At 54.7% G+C, this 14,507-nt stretch overlaps 2 protein-coding genes across 7 annotated transcripts in view; both read right to left on the reverse strand.

The window, feature by feature from the left end:
• Window positions 1–10,187, reverse strand: part of SLC23A1 (solute carrier family 23 member 1) — a 19,781-nt gene extending 9,594 nt beyond the window's left edge. For 2 of the 5 annotated variants that reach the window (XM_012473988.3, XM_012473936.3), the window contains exons 1-14: window positions 9,896–10,187; window positions 8,441–8,502; window positions 7,732–7,845; window positions 7,134–7,291; window positions 6,014–6,102; window positions 5,781–5,848; window positions 5,427–5,608; window positions 5,182–5,302; window positions 4,900–5,056; window positions 4,433–4,580; window positions 3,904–4,009; window positions 3,542–3,671; window positions 3,292–3,435; window positions 2,687–2,782 (exon numbers count right to left, since the gene is read on the reverse strand). In XM_012473988.3, coding sequence (XP_012329411.2) covers window positions 2,687–2,782; window positions 3,292–3,435; window positions 3,542–3,671; window positions 3,904–4,009; window positions 4,433–4,580; window positions 4,900–5,056; window positions 5,182–5,302; window positions 5,427–5,608; window positions 5,781–5,848; window positions 6,014–6,102; window positions 7,134–7,291; window positions 7,732–7,845; window positions 8,441–8,502; window positions 9,896–10,118 — 1,798 coding nt within the window. In that variant the 5' untranslated portion in view covers window positions 10,119–10,187. Of the gene's footprint in view, window positions 1–2,686; window positions 2,783–3,291; window positions 3,436–3,541; window positions 3,672–3,903; window positions 4,010–4,432; window positions 4,581–4,899; window positions 5,057–5,181; window positions 5,303–5,426; window positions 5,609–5,780; window positions 5,935–6,013; window positions 6,103–7,133; window positions 7,292–7,731; window positions 8,324–8,440; window positions 8,503–9,895 lie in introns of those variants that run through there. The other 3 variants (XM_012473875.3, XM_012474069.3, XM_012474130.3) reach the window with 3 other exon arrangements.
• Window positions 10,188–11,904: 1,717 nt separating this feature from the next.
• Window positions 11,905–14,275, reverse strand: MZB1 (marginal zone B and B1 cell specific protein). 2 transcript variants are annotated; one of them, XM_012474224.3, is made up of 4 exons: window positions 14,005–14,275; window positions 12,775–12,899; window positions 12,359–12,469; window positions 11,905–12,258 (listed from the first exon to the last, which is right to left on the reverse strand). In XM_012474224.3, the coding sequence occupies exons 1-4, from the start codon at window positions 14,179–14,181 to the stop codon at window positions 12,102–12,104; spliced, it is 570 nt and encodes a 189-aa protein (XP_012329647.1). In that variant the 5' UTR covers window positions 14,182–14,275; the 3' UTR covers window positions 11,905–12,101. The 2 variants fall into 2 exon arrangements, with proteins under 2 accessions (XP_012329647.1, XP_012329713.1); XM_012474290.3 differs by having other exon boundaries at window positions 12,775–12,939; window positions 14,005–14,176.
• Window positions 14,276–14,507: the final 232 nt, after the last annotated feature.

Raw genomic sequence — 14,507 nt, forward strand, 5'->3', positions numbered from 1 at the left:
CTACTCTTCCCTCATCAGGAAACCCTGCCAATAACTCCAGCCCAGTTTCACTGGCTTCATTGCACACTTAAATCCAGTTTTACCACCTATCTTGTGCCAGGAGCTCCTCTAAACAAATTGTTACTGACTTACACTTTTTGGAATATCCTCTTCAGTGTCTGATTCCGGGCCAAACTGGTAAGCTCTAGCAGCATTTGCTGAACTAAATGGACTGCCCTCTAAGGTTGGGCTATGGATAGGTAAAGAGAAAGAGCAAGTGCAAAGTGGGCCATGCCCAGCAGGAAGTTAAGGACTGACAAAGGCTTTTGCTATTCCATGGTTAAGGATGGGGTTTTGAAACAGCTAGACCTTGGTATGAATCCAGGTTGTGTGACCTTAGGCAAGTGACTTAACCTCCCTGAGCTTTAGGTTCCTCAGTGTATACTGCTGAGCTTATGCAGCATGACACACAGGTTGATTCCTGGCAGGGAGGGTTGTGATGCTCAGATGGGTTGAAAGGTGGGGTGTGAGGGACTCAGGCAGTTCTGCAGCTGTCTTTAAAGATGACTGGATAGCTCAGTCTAGCTACCCAAGTCACAAAGAAGCCTCTTGATATACAGGCGCCTCTACCCAGATGCTCTCCATCTCCTCATACTCCCTAGGCATTGAGGCTGCCACTTGACTGTCTCAGGGCCATAGGATGGTCTGTTCCAGCCCCTAGTTCAGCATCCTTTAAATGAGGAGGGGTGAGTACCATGTTCAAATACCCACCCATCCACCCACAGGACAACTGCTACCAAGAGCACCCTCCTTTGATTCTGCCTAAAATCCTATGGGGAACCCTGGCCCTCCTCTGTCCTTCCCACTTTGGCAGAGGGAGGCCGAGGCGGGTGGATCACCTGAGGTCGGGAGTTCAAGACCAGCCTGACCAACATGGAGCAACCCTGTCTCTACTAAAAATACAAAACTAGCCGGGTGTGGTGGCACATGCCTGTAATCCCAGCTACTCGGGAGGCTGAGATGGGAGAATGGCTTGAGCCCGAGAGGTGGAGGTTGCTGTGAGCCAAGATAGCACCATTGCACTCCAGCCTGGGCAACAAGAGTGAAACTCCGTCAAAAGTGTGTGTATACACACACACACACACACACACACACACATACAGAGAGGAGAGAGAGAGAGGAGGCCAGGTGTGGTGGCTCACACCTATAATCCCAGTATTTTGGGATGCTGAGACTGGAGGATCACTTGAGCCCAGAAGTTTGAGACCAACCTTGGCAATAAAGTGAGACCCCATCTCTAGAAAAAATTTAAAACTTAGCTGGGCATGGTGGCATGCACCAGTAGTCCCAACTACTTGGGAGGCTAAGGCAGGAGGGTCATTTAAGCCCAGGAGTTTGAAGCTGTAGTGAGCTATGATTGTGCCACTGCACTCCAGTATGGGTGACAGACTGAGGCCCTGTCTCAATTAAAATATATATCCCAGATTTGTGATGTTTTAATTTTGTGACTGTGACTTCGTGGTCATAGTTTTTGAGGATGAAGTATGACACTTTGCTCTGCCTGACCTGTAGTAGATATTTGGTAAATGTTAACTGTTATCAGAGCACTGGTGACATTTATTTTATACATTTACTGGCACCTTTATATGGGCCCCACAAAGCATCCTCAATCTGCAAAAAGCTCTGGTACCAGAGGGAAATGTTGGTGGCTCTTCTAGTCGACATTGTGACATATTTGGAGTGGATGGATTTTGCCAACAAACTGATGCTGCATTTATCTCTGTCCTGCTCTTAAGAAAGCAAATATACCCCTCAGCCCGGTGGCTGTTAGAAAATAGATGTCGGGCACAGTGGCTCACGCCTGTAATCCCAGCACTTTAGAAGGCCAAGCCGGGCAGATCACCTGAGGTTGGAAGTTCAAGACCAGCTTGACCAACATGGTGAAACCCCGTCTCTACTAAAAATACAAAACTAGCAGGGCATGGTGGCACATGCCTGTAATCCCAGCTATACAGGAGGCTAAGGCAGGAGAATCACTTGAACCCAGGAGGCAGAGATTGCAGTGACCAAGATTGCGCCATTGTAGTCCAGCCTGGGCAACAAGAGTGAAACTCCATCTCAAAAAAAAAAAAAAAAAAAAAAAAAAAAAAAGGAGGCCAGGTGCAGTGCCTCATGCCTGTAATCCCAGCACTTTGGGAGGCTGAGGCAGGCAGATCACTTGAGGTCAGGAGTTCAAGATCAGCCTGGCCAACATGGTGAAACCCCATCTCTACTAAAAATAACAAAAATTAGCTGGGCGTGGTGGCATGCACCTGTAGTCCCTGCCACTGGGGAGGCTGAAGCAGAAGAATCACTTGAACCTGGGAGGAGGAGGTTGCAGTGAGCTGAGATTGTACCACTGTACTCCAGCCTGGGCAACAGAGTGAGACTCCGTCCCAAAAAGAAAGAAAGAAAGAAATACAAGAAATGGAGAGGAAAGGATTCATAGGACTCAGCAGTGACTCTCCTAGCCCCATCCTCTTCAAGACCTCTGAGGCATGTCTGTGCCTCATTCTCTTCCTCTAGCCTGTGGGCACTCCACCAGCTTATCTGTTCCTGCAAGGCCTGCATCACCTGGGACCTAGCCACAGCTCCAGCTTAGAGGCCATCTGTTGGTGTGCATGAGTTCAGCCTAGTTTTTCATTCCCCTCCCAGGATGAAACCATACCTGGCACTGTGTTGTCAAGTATGAAAGCAAGGCACCCGCCCACAAACATCTCCGTGGTCAGCAGCACCGTCAGAATCTGATCCACTTCAAGAATGCCTGTGGAATAGGCCAAGGGCCAATGGGTGTCATGGTCCAATCTGGAGATCAGAGTTCAGGGACTTTCTCTTGTGCAGCCATGGCAAAGGAACAGTACAAATCCCTGTCTCAAACCTATCTGTGCCTCTGTCTTTCCTATCTCTGGATTCAAATCCCAATTCTGCCAGTTGCTTGCCAGTTGTTGACTTTGGACAAGTCACTGAACCTCTCTGAGTCTCACGTTCCTAATCTGTAAAGTTGAAATGATAATGGATAAATAATAAATATAGATCAATAGATAAATAGAACTGTTTTGAAAATTAAATGAGCACATGTAAAGTGTGCTCAATATCTGTCCACAGGAAGTGTCTTAGTAAAGGGCAGCTGTGACCCAGCCTCTCAGCTGTTGATTCACATCCAGAGTTGGGTAGGATTTGTGGCTCTAGCCGTGTGGAGCCTTTGAGGGAGGAGGCTGTGCTCAAAGTTTTGGGCCCACCCCACCTTTGAAGACAGTAAACAGCAGGAGGCACCTGTATTGATGGCGCCAGGGTTCGACTCCAGGTAATTGGGCAGCGTGAGCCCGAAGAACATGGAAAATCCGAGCACGAAGAGGTTGCGAGAGGAGTTCATGTCCACGAACTGCAGGTTGGACAGCCCCACAGCTGTAATCATGCCTAAGGGCGCAGGAGAACCTCTGGAGCGCTGCGCACGCGCAGTCCACGCGCGTCCCCACCACTCGGCGACCCGCGCGGCGCTCCAGGGCCCGCGCCAGATACTCACCAAAGAGAGTGCAGAACATGCCCCCCAGGATGGGGTCAGGGAGCGAGGCGAAGAGGGCCGTGAACTTGCCGATAGTGCCCAGGACCAGCATGATAACTGCACCGTACTGCACCACGCGCCGGCTGCCCACCTGCCAGGGAGCCAGGGGCGGAGCTAGACCTGGGGGCGAGGCTGGGGCGGGGTTAGTTCCGGGGCCGGGGTCTGTTACAAGAACGAGGCAAAAACCGGCGGGGGCTTCATGCGGGGGCGAGGCCTCTCAAAGACAAGGTGGGGCTAAACCAAAGTTGGGACCGGGTTGGGGAGGGGCCTGCAGCCCAAGGAATTAGGGCGGGACTTGGCGCTGCTCGGGCTCGTCGCGACACCTTGGTAATCCCCAGGACGCCAATGTTGGGACTGGAGGAGGTGGACCCGTTGCCCGTGCCCAGTAGCCCCGCGATGATGCAGCAAATGCCTTCGGTGAAGATGCCTCTGTAATGAAAGGGTGAGTCCCGGAAACTCGGTCCGTCCAGCCTCTGCACCAGCCTGTGTTCCCCGCCCCCACCACCTCACCTACTCCTGTGGGCAATTCTGGCCTTCAATTTCCTCCTCTGTAAAATGGGGATAAATGCTGGTGCCCGTCTCACAAATGCTTCACAGATTGCATAAGAATGCACAGCCAGAGCCGGGCACAAGGAGGGCTGTCAATGACGGTGGTTCCCCTCGGACTCTGCCATCTACTCAGCTACTCCCAGCAACCACACAGAGGGTGATGAGCGGGCACCCCCATCGCATGCGCAATGAGGTCTGGAGCGTGTTCCCGACTTGCCCAAACCTACCCCCTGGGCCTCCACCCCTTTCCTGTGTGTGCTTCCTTGTGAGGAGATCAGATACTGAGGAGGGCAGGTAGGCTACCTGTTGATAGCATGTACTGGAGGGGGTGGGGCACCAGCCAGGCGCGCACAGGCGTAGTAATCTCCGATGGACTCAATGATGCCTGCTAGAGTGGCGCTGAACATTCCCAGGACGGCAGCCGCAGTTACTGTGGGCAGGCCCCACTGACCTGTGCCGGAGGGAGGCAGGAGGGTGGTTACAGTGAGGAGACTGTGATGGTCAGGAATAGACAGCGCAGTGCTGGAGGGCGCAAGGGCAGGTAAGGGGACCTTGAACTGGGATGGGAGCTGTATAGTTGTGGGAGCTTATTTGGGTCACTCAGAGTCATGAAGTGGAACTGAAGATTTGTCTAAGTAAAACACCACTCTACTGGGCGCACTAAATGTGCAGCTAATGCTAGGTGTGTCACCTGCTGGATTGTAGTCACCAGGGGTCTGTCTCATAGGTGGTCTCAGTTGGGGGCAGAGGGGCCAAGGGGTGTTGCTCACAGGGGTAGGGGATTCGGATCCAGGGTGCAATAGCCATGACATCACCACGGGCATCAGTTCGTGCCTGGAAGCCATAGGTTTTCGGGTCTGTGGGCAGCACATCCGTCAAGGTCAGGACATAGCAGAGCAGCCATACGGTCATGATGGCCAGCATGATCTGAAGCAGGGGGGTGAGGGGGCACTGAAGGCACTGGAGGTCTCAGTCGGTCCAGGCTAGCCAGCTCCCACCTCAGCCAGAGTCCTGGCCATAGTCCCAGCCCCAGCTGCCTGCCAGGTCCTCACAGGAAACATTTTGAAGATCTGGATGCGGAGGACAGTGAGGCCCTTGCCCCAGCGGTAGACAGGCAGCAGGAAGGTGAGGTTGCGCAGGTACTGGGAGAAGAGGATGATCAGGAGAATGGAGCTGGGGGCAGAGGCACAATCAGGAAGTGGATGGTAGGCCAGGCTGGGGCCAGGAGCCAGGACAAAGGACATGAAGAGGGTAGGGTGCTGGGGCTGGGGAAGGATCAGGCTTGGTGCCTGCTCACCAAGCTGAGATGCCCCAGTGGGAGCCAGCTCGGTCGCCAGCAGTTTGGAAGACAGAGAGGCCAATGAGGGAAACAGTGGGGGTGACCGTGAGAGGCCCAATGTAGTTGAGCAGGGCCCCAGGCAGCCCCAGCAGGCCAATCACCACCTCTACCACGCTGGACACCATGATTGCACCCTGGACCTGGAAGGGCAAACATCAGCTGTAAGTCACCATGTAAATGTCATAACCTGGCGGCTAGCAGGATCAAAGCTCCTAGACCACCTCCTCAAATCCCCAAACTCAGCGGCCACCCTCACTCCCATATAGCCCCTCCTCAGGACCCAGCCTCTTCCACTCTTACATGCAAACCCACCTCCCGTATCCGTGGGTGCCAGATATGAGAGGTATTCAGGGGCAGACTCCAGTTACCGTAGATCTCCTCTGGGGGTTGAGTCAGGGACACACACATGAACCAGGTACAGAGACAGAGAGGGAGAGAAGATGCTGCCATGGCTGCACCCTGGTGTCTGGAACCAGGACAGGCTCAGACCTCCAGGTCTCTAGACCTCCCCTTTTCCCCTGTGCAGTCCCCAGAAGTGTACCCACCTTCCGGAGGGCATTTCCATCTCTCTAGAGCCAATATGGCTCTGGCTGGAACCAGAAATGCAAGGGCACTGGCCTGGAACAGAGGCAGCCTGGAGGAGAGGCAAGAGCAACAGGGGAGGAAGGGGTGGGGTGGGGCAGGGTGGGGAGGAGGGATATAGTTGTAGGGAGATCGGGAAAGGAGGGCACAGAAAGAGGGACAGAGACACGAGGACGAGGGCACATGGAAGTCGTTGAGGCCCCAGGGAAGACCATCTCTAACATTTTGGTGGCCCAAGGAAAAAAACAAATGGAGCCCCCAGCTCAAAACTTGCCCCCTTTCCTTCCTCCTGCCAGCTCCTGCACTGTGAGGAGAAAGTACATGACTGGAAGTGGACAGCTCAGTTCTCGAATCCAAGCTCCTCACACAATCTTCCCCTGCCTCCCACTGCCCAAACAGCTCAAATGCCACCAGGCCTAGGGCTTTGCACTCGGGGCATGGGGCCCCGGGAGGGTGGGCTATTGAAGAGGCCAGCACCAGCCTTGGGAGCCAGCTCAGTGCTGCCATTTGAGCAGTATTCAGAATAGGCCTTAAGAGGGGAGAGCCGGCTGGGCGCTGTGGCTCACACCTGTAATCCCAGCACTTTGGGAGGCCAAGACAGGTGGATCACCTGAGGTCAGGAGTTCGAGACCAGCCTGACCAACATGGAGAAACCCCATCTCTACTAAAAATACAAAATTAGCCGGGAGTGATGGTGCATGCCTATAATCCTAGCCACTCGGGAGGCTGAGGCAGGAGAATCACTTGAAACCATGAGGCTGAGGTTGCAGTGAGCCAAGATTGCACCATTGCACTCCAGCCTAGGCAACAAGAGTGAAACTCTGACTCAAAAAAAAAAAAAAAAAAAAAAAAAAAGGGAGAGCCAGGGAGGGCACATTCCCCTAAACCCGCAGATGCCTGGTCTTTGAAGTGCACCTAGATCAAGGTGCCCACGGTCAAGGCCTCGCTCTAAGGCTGGCCTGGGATAGGAGAAGCAGGTGGAGGTAGATAGTGGCTTTTTTGTCTCACCAGCAACCTCTGGGAAACCACCTGCTCCTGCTGTGTGGATCACAGTGGAGGGATTGGGGGGGCTGGGCAGCTCACCGGATGCCCAGGGTGGTCTGGATGAGAGTGGTGATGCCCACACACGTGAAGATGGTGCCGATGAGCTGACTGACCATGTGTTGGTCACGGCCCACACACAGCGCCTCAGCCAGCAGGAAGGGCACGGCGATGGTGCCACTGAAGCATGTCAGGTAGTGCTGAGCAGAGGGAGGGAGCAGAGTGCATAAGGCAGGACCCCAGAGCTCCAGGGAGAGGGGACAACCTAGTGTCCTCACACCTGCATCAGCAAGCCTGGACCTGCACTGTCCACCCAGTACTGGCAGTCCCACAAGGGATTCCCAGAGAGCTACTGCTCACCACTCTGGGATTACTAATTGCTGCTCAAGTTTTTCCTGCGGCTTCTGTGGAGTGGGCTCTGCTCTCTGTCACCAACACTCCACCTGGCAAGCGTCACACGCCCCCAGGGAGTTCATCTTCTCTCAGGACCCGGCCTCTTCCCCAGCCCTGACTGCTGACAGCCACTGTGCTGACCTCAGTTTTCTCTTCCTGTTACCCAAGATACTCCCTGCTGGCCAGGGAGGGGCTGGAGGCCCTGGGAAGTGCACAGAGTGAGGGCAGGGAGGCCCTGGGGACCCACCTGGAAGCCCAGCAGGATGCACAGGTACCAAGGCGGCAAGTCCTCGATCTTATACAACATGTCAAACTTGGGCTCTGTAGGTAGGGGCATCGGGGGGTCCCTGGTGGATTCACGCTGGGGTAAGCAGAGAGAAGTAGCTTAGGGTGGAGTAATGGGGACAGGCAAAAATTCGTTCTGCCCTGGAATCCATCAGGTAGCCCAAGTGGCCAGTCAGCAACTGAGAGTGGGGTCCCTGCCCTCCCCAGCAGTTCATCCACCCTGCTCCCACTCGGTCTGGCCACAGTTGTCTCCCCCTTCACATTGCTTCCTGCAGGGATGAGTCTACTGTGCCAGCTTCCAGAGCCCTCAGGACCTGGCATTCTAGCCAGGGAAATGGACCCCTAAGTCAGAAGTCTTGGGGACCACAGGAGAGGGGGCTGAGAGGGCTCGAGACTGTGGACAAGCCCAACCTGGTCCCATTTCTTCCCCCTGGAGATCCTTAGGATGTCACTGGAGGGGAGGTTAGGCCCCTTCTGAACCCCAACCTGAGTCAGCCAGTCCCAAAGCTGACGCCTCCTTTACCCCCACCTCCGCCCATCCCCCAGTTGCCACATTCAGTTTGGGCCAGTCACTCTTTATTGAGTTCATCAGAACATTTATCTCTGGCCTCCAGGGAGAAGGCCTGCACAGGCCCTCCCACCCTCACCCCCCCGCCCCCAGTCCCCAGCACCTGTGTCCGGCCCTCGGGGTCCTCCTGGGCCCTCATCTCTGGGGCACAGGTTTGAGCTGTTCCTGAGGAGAAGAGGGGATGACTTTACGAAGGCCAAGGAGGACTTTACTCCACATATCAGGCATTGTTCGAAGTAAATCTGTAACCAGATGCCCAGCTCCGGATTGCGAAAGGGGGGCCCGTGCAAAGGTAACGTATTAACTTTCACTAGAGTGGTAAAGGCCACCCAAGCCTCTGCCACATGTGTTCTTCCCTGCCTGCATCTGTGCCTGGGTGCCGGACCTGTTCTTGTTTTCCAAGAGAGGGCCAGAGTCGAGTTGAGGGGTGAGGACCGGAAGTTTACCAGGCCCCAGGTGAGGGGAGAGAAGAGGGAGTGGAAACCAGCATTTATTATGTAACGCCCTGTATAAGGCCCTTCCTCACTTATTTATTTTTTTGTTTTTTTGAGACAGAGTCTCACTCTTGTTGCCCAGGCTGGAGTGCAGTGGCACGATCTCGGCTCGCTGCAACCTCTGCCCCCTGGGTTTAAGCAATTCTCCTGCCTCAGCCTCCTGAGTAGCTGGGATTATAGGCATGTGCCACCTCACCCAGCTAATTTTGTATTTTTAGTAGAGTCAGGGTTTCTCCATGATGGTCAGGCTGGTCTTGAACTCCCGACCTTCAGGTGATCTGCCCACCTCAGGCTCCCAAAGTGCTGGGATTACAGGCATAAGCCACCGCACCTGAACCCTTCCCCACTTTTTAGTAACCAATTAATCATTATCATCATCATCACAGTCATTCTCGTTATTGAGGAATGGCCTCGTGCCAAGAAACATGGATATGCACTGTCCCGAGTAGCCCTGTGCTGGGCGGTATTCACCCCTTTCACAGCAGAGGAAACAGATTCAGTAGATGTGATTTGACCCAAGCCAAGCAGATAGCAAGGTTGCAGAAATCAATCCTAAAATTCAAGTTGGTCTGAGCTGCCTTACCCCCACCACCCTGCACCCCTCAGGGTCCCTGAGGCAGGCAGCAGATGGGCCCCTGCAGGTGGAGCTGCCTAGGCTGGCCCAGCCTGGCCTGCACCCTGGGTCAGGACGCCGATCCCTTTCCCCTCCCAGCCACATAATTTCTAGGACCCAGTGCAAAGTAAGAATGTGGGGCCTTTGTTCCAAAAGTATAAAGAATTTAAAGACAGCAACAGCAGAGCATTGGATGGAGCATAGGGACTTCCTACGCACCGGGCCCTGTGTGGCTGCCCGTCCCAGGTCAGGAAGGTGGTCCTGTGCCCAGCCTGTCTCCCCTCCTGGCAGGCCCAGCCTGGCCTGGCCCTAGGGCCTGAGGATGGCAGAGGGGGACATGGGGTGGGGTTGCTAAGAGCTCAGTCTCCTCAGCTGGTGAGGGCCGGGCCTGAGGTTCCCATTCTGTTCCCCTCTGGGCTGCCCCAGCCCCAGCACTCTGGGGTCCACCTACTACTTCTGAGTCGCTGTGTCCATGGCCAGGCCCTGCCCGAAGGGTCCAGGGGCAGCATCACTCTCCAGCTGGGCAGCAGCTTCATGTCACAGCCCTGAGTCTGCCTGTGTGTCCGGTGTCCACACTTCCTTTGTCCGCCTGTCCTCTCCTCTCCCTCTTGGCTCCTGCTCCCAGATTTCCAAAGTTGCTGGACCAGTTTGAAGCCTCTGCCACTCCCCAGCATTTTCCTCTCCTCCCAGAACTCCCCAGGGGTCTGTGAAGACCAAGCCCCGCCCCTTGCACACACAGCTCCATGGACACGCAATTCAACCCAAACCACATAACACGCATAGAGAACGAGGTGGAGAGCAAGGTCCCAGATCCACAGTAGCATGAAGGGGCCCACACACCCAGAGCTGATGCGGCCTCTAATCAGCCCACAGAAACACAGGTCCACGTCGTGGACGCCTGGCTCCACACCCAGTCCTACTGACAGCTTAGTGGGTTTCTTGGGCCCTGACTCTCCTCCTGGTGTCTAAGGGTTCTCTCCTGAGTGAAGGCCAGGGAAGATGGGGCTTCAGGCACATCCTGGAACAGGTAAAGGATGGAAGGGGCTGAGTGCAGCTCCCAGGAAAGCTGAAGTGGCCAGGGCCTGCCCGGGCACCTCCATTCCCCCTGCAGCCTACCTCCCCTGTCCCCTAAGTCTGTCCAGCCAACTCTGCATAGATTACTCTTTATTGCAATTCCCCCATCTTGAGAAATCGGCTCTGTCTAGGCTGTGGGCAAGATGAACCCCTTGGACAGCTACATCACCATGTGATTGACGACTCTCTCTTACCTCTGGAATTTGTAGGGATGTATATTTGGCCTGCTGTAGGAGGGATGTAATATTGTGAAATATATATTTGGTCTTTAACCTCATTTCCTGGAGTATAATTTTTAAAATCTTAAAATCCCCAAAGTGATGTCTTTTTGTGTTAATGATTGACTGATGGCTGGCAGCCCCTAAGGTAGCTTCAGGACAGGGGCCAAGGAAGGATTTCAGGCCCCCATCCCACCCTCGCCAAGGGTGGAGGGTAAGTTGTTCACCAATGGCCAATGGCTTAACCAGTCATGCCTATGTAATGAATTCTCCACAGAAACTCAAAAGGACAGGGTTCAGAAAGCTGCTGGATACTGAACACATGCAGGTTCCTGGAGAGTGATGTGTCAGTTGAGGGCATGGAAGCTCCGAGCCCATTCCCCATACCTTGCCCTGAGCATCTCTTCATCTGTATCCTTTGTAACATCCTTTATAAGAAACTGGTAAACATTTCTCTGAGCTCTGTGAGCCACTCTAGCAAATTAGTTGAACTCCAAGAGGGGGCTGTGGGAACCTCATCTTGAAGCCAGTAGGCCAGAAGATCCAGAGGCCTGGACTTGGAACTGGCATCTGAATGGGAGCAGAACGGGGGACTGAGCCCTCAGCCTGTGACTCTGACGCTATCTCCAGGTAAATAGTGCCAGAATTGAATTTTGGAGGGCACCCAGCTGGTGTCGGCTGCAAAACTGCTTGCCTGGTGTGTGGGGGGAAAGCCCCACACATTTGGTCACAGCTGTCTTCTGTGTTGTTGTTTGATAGAATAGAAAAAGCATTTTGAAGGCCGGGCCCGGTGGCTCATGCCTGGAATCCCAGCACTTTGGGAGGCCAAGGTAGGCAGATCACCTGAGGTCAGGAGTTCAAGACCAGCTTGGCCAACATGATAAAACCCCGTCTCTACTAAAAATACAAAAATTAGCTGGGCATGATGGTGGGTGCCTGTAATCCCAGCTACTTGGGAGACTGAGACAGGAGAATCGCTTGAACCCAGGAGGCTGAGGTTGCAGCAATCCGAGATCACTCCACCGCAGTCCAGGCTGGGTGACAGAATGAGACTCTGTCTTAAAAAAATTTTGATTTGAGAGTGTTTTTTTTTTTTCTTAGAAGGGCTATCAGCAGAAATAGCAATGTCTGTACTCCCAGCCCTCCAAGCACCTTTTGCAGAGAGAAGTGAGGTCACTGGGTTTTATTTGAGTCCAGAGGGGAAGGCCTTGGCTCCCACCCAGGCCCCAGTGCCCTGAAGCTGGAGGAGGGAGGCAGGGTGGCAGCACAGAGCAAGGCCTTTCTGCCCTCCTGGCCGCCTGCAGACGGGGAGTGGAGACCCTCAGAGCAAGCCCAGCTTCCTTCAGAGGAAGGCACAGTCCGGGACTAGAGTTCTTCTCTTGTGTTTGACACCTCCTCCGAGCAGGCCCTGTGGGGTCCCCCACACAGCAATGCCTCCAGAGCCCCTCGGCCTTGTTGGTGGGCTTCATAGATCTGGTCTTCTCCAAACTCCCCCAAGTAGTGAAAACAGGTCCTGGAGAGCCTAGGGGAACCCAGCAGGAGGCTCAGACGCTGCCCAGCCCACAGTGGGGCAAACCAAGGCTCCAGAAGCTTCATTCTATTCCCCAAACCCCGGGCATCACCTGGTGGGCCAGGGGCCCCCTGTGACCATCACGCTGATGCTTGGCTCTCGCCCCTTGCTAAGTCCTGGGCCTGTGAGGTGTTTCACTTTGTCCACTTCTCGAACTCCGTAGCTGGTGGCAGTGGGGAGAAGAATAATACAGCTTTGGCAAGGAGAGACTCATCTCCACACCAAGCTGGACACGCTGGGCGTTTGCAGAATTCAGAGAGGGAAAGCCTTTGGCCCAAGGTCACTGTCTGCTGGCCACCTGCTCTCCCACTTGCTCTTAGCTCCAGAGCCCAGACTTCATCCCAGCCAGACCCTCCCTTGGACCAGAGTCCTAGTGGAGTATATGTGTGGTGTAGCAGGTGAGTGGGAATCTTCACCCACTAGCCCTGACCTTGGAGGTGGGAGGTGGAGGCAGAATTGGCAACTCACTCCTGCCAGTTCCGAGAGCAGCTCCGGTCCAGGACATCCAGGTAGACAGACTCGCTCAGCTCCTGCTGCCCCCCGGAGTTTGGGGAATGAAGTTTGGTCTCTGCCTTTGCTAGATTTTGCCACATCTGGAGCAAGGAGGGAGTGGGAGCCAGGGCCTCAGGACTGCTGCTCAGTTAGGGGGAGGTGGGGAGGATAGGAGCTGAGTCTCTGGGGAGAATGAGGTGGCAAGAGAGCCGTTTGAGCAGGAAGCACCTGTGAGGCCGCTGCACGGCCCTACCCCCACCCCCAAAGCTCTCTGGGATTGGGGTAGGGGATGGGGAGGAAATGCTGAAGTGATAGGTGAGGCCTGGGCACTGGGGCCCCTCCTCCAGGCCACACCTGCCCAGTGGCACGTGCCATTTTATTTTATTAATTAATTAATTTATTTATTTTGAGACAGAGTCTCACACCATCCATCACCCAGGCTGGAGTGCAGTGGTTCGATCTTGGCTCACTGTACCCTCTGCCTCCCAGGTTCAAGCGATTCTCCTGCCTCAGCCTCCTGAGTAGCTGGGATTACAGGCGTGTGCCACCACACCCAGCTAATTTTTGTATTTTTAGTACAGACAAGGTTTCACCATGTTGGTCAGGCTGGTCTTGAACTCCTGACCTCGTGATCCACCCACCTCGGCCTCCCAAAGTGCTGGGATTACAGGCGTGAGCCACCGCGCCCAGCCACATGCCATTGTAAACCACAAGAACAAGGAAAGAAAAACTAGAGCCTAATCTTCAATAGCAGCTGTACTCCCAGGCCCCCCACCCCACAGAGACACTGGCATGCAGGCATGCTCAGCAGAGGTGTGTGTGGACCCAGACACACGAATACGAATACTCACATGCAGGCGCTCACGTGTGCACGTGCACCATGTACACATAACCAAAGCAGCCCTGTCAGGTCTGGGGAGGGAGTCCAGACCCAAGGATGGGCCTGGAAAGGGAGAAGTCCAAGGGCAAGTGAGTGATTCCCTGGGGTCTCAAGATACTATGGAGGTGTCCCGGATTGTTTGCTCCCTGTTAGGTGGGCAGATGGGTAAACTGAGGCATGGAATATAATGAAAGGCTGCATCTGTGGCTTGATACCCAGTGGTGGGGATTAGGGATCAAAGGCTGGTGGTGGAATGTGAGGTGGATGGAAGGGTCTGGCATGAGAAGGGGTGTGGCAGGGCAGGGTGACAGTAGTGAAGGACTCACCTGGTAAGCCACAGCTCTGCAGGCGTCGCAGCGCAGGTGAGAGGGCATGTGGGTTGAGTACTTCTCCTCATCGTCCAGTTGTGGGGCAGTGGCTGTGAGTGGGGCCCTGTCCCCGAGTCCCCCTGGGATGGCCCAGGCTCCGAACAGCAGCAGCAGCAGTGACAGTGACAGCCTCATGGCCCCAGGAGCCAGCTCAGCAAGTACAGTCTGTGCAGATGTGTGTGTGCTTGTATGGTGTGGGGACTGCCACAGAACACCTGGCCTAGACCAATGGGGAACTGACACCTCACCCCTCCCCTTCCCCTCCCATTCCCTCCTCTAGGGCCCTGGAGATGCCACGTGGACATGTCCTCTAGCTGCACCCTGGCTCCAGCCATCTAAGCCCCATTTCACAGATAGGGAGCAATGAGGCAAGGAGAGGGGTTGTGGCTGGGCAGGAACACATGGGGGCTGATACCTCCCACATCCTGTGATGTGGCTGAGTGGCAGGCACTGTGCTGAGT

The sequence above is a fragment of the Aotus nancymaae genome, unplaced genomic scaffold (assembly GCF_030222135.1).
Source record: "Aotus nancymaae isolate 86718 unplaced genomic scaffold, 86718_ANA_hifiasm-v0.15.2.pri h1tg000064l_1, whole genome shotgun sequence".
Lineage (NCBI taxonomy): Eukaryota > Metazoa > Chordata > Mammalia > Primates > Aotidae > Aotus > Aotus nancymaae.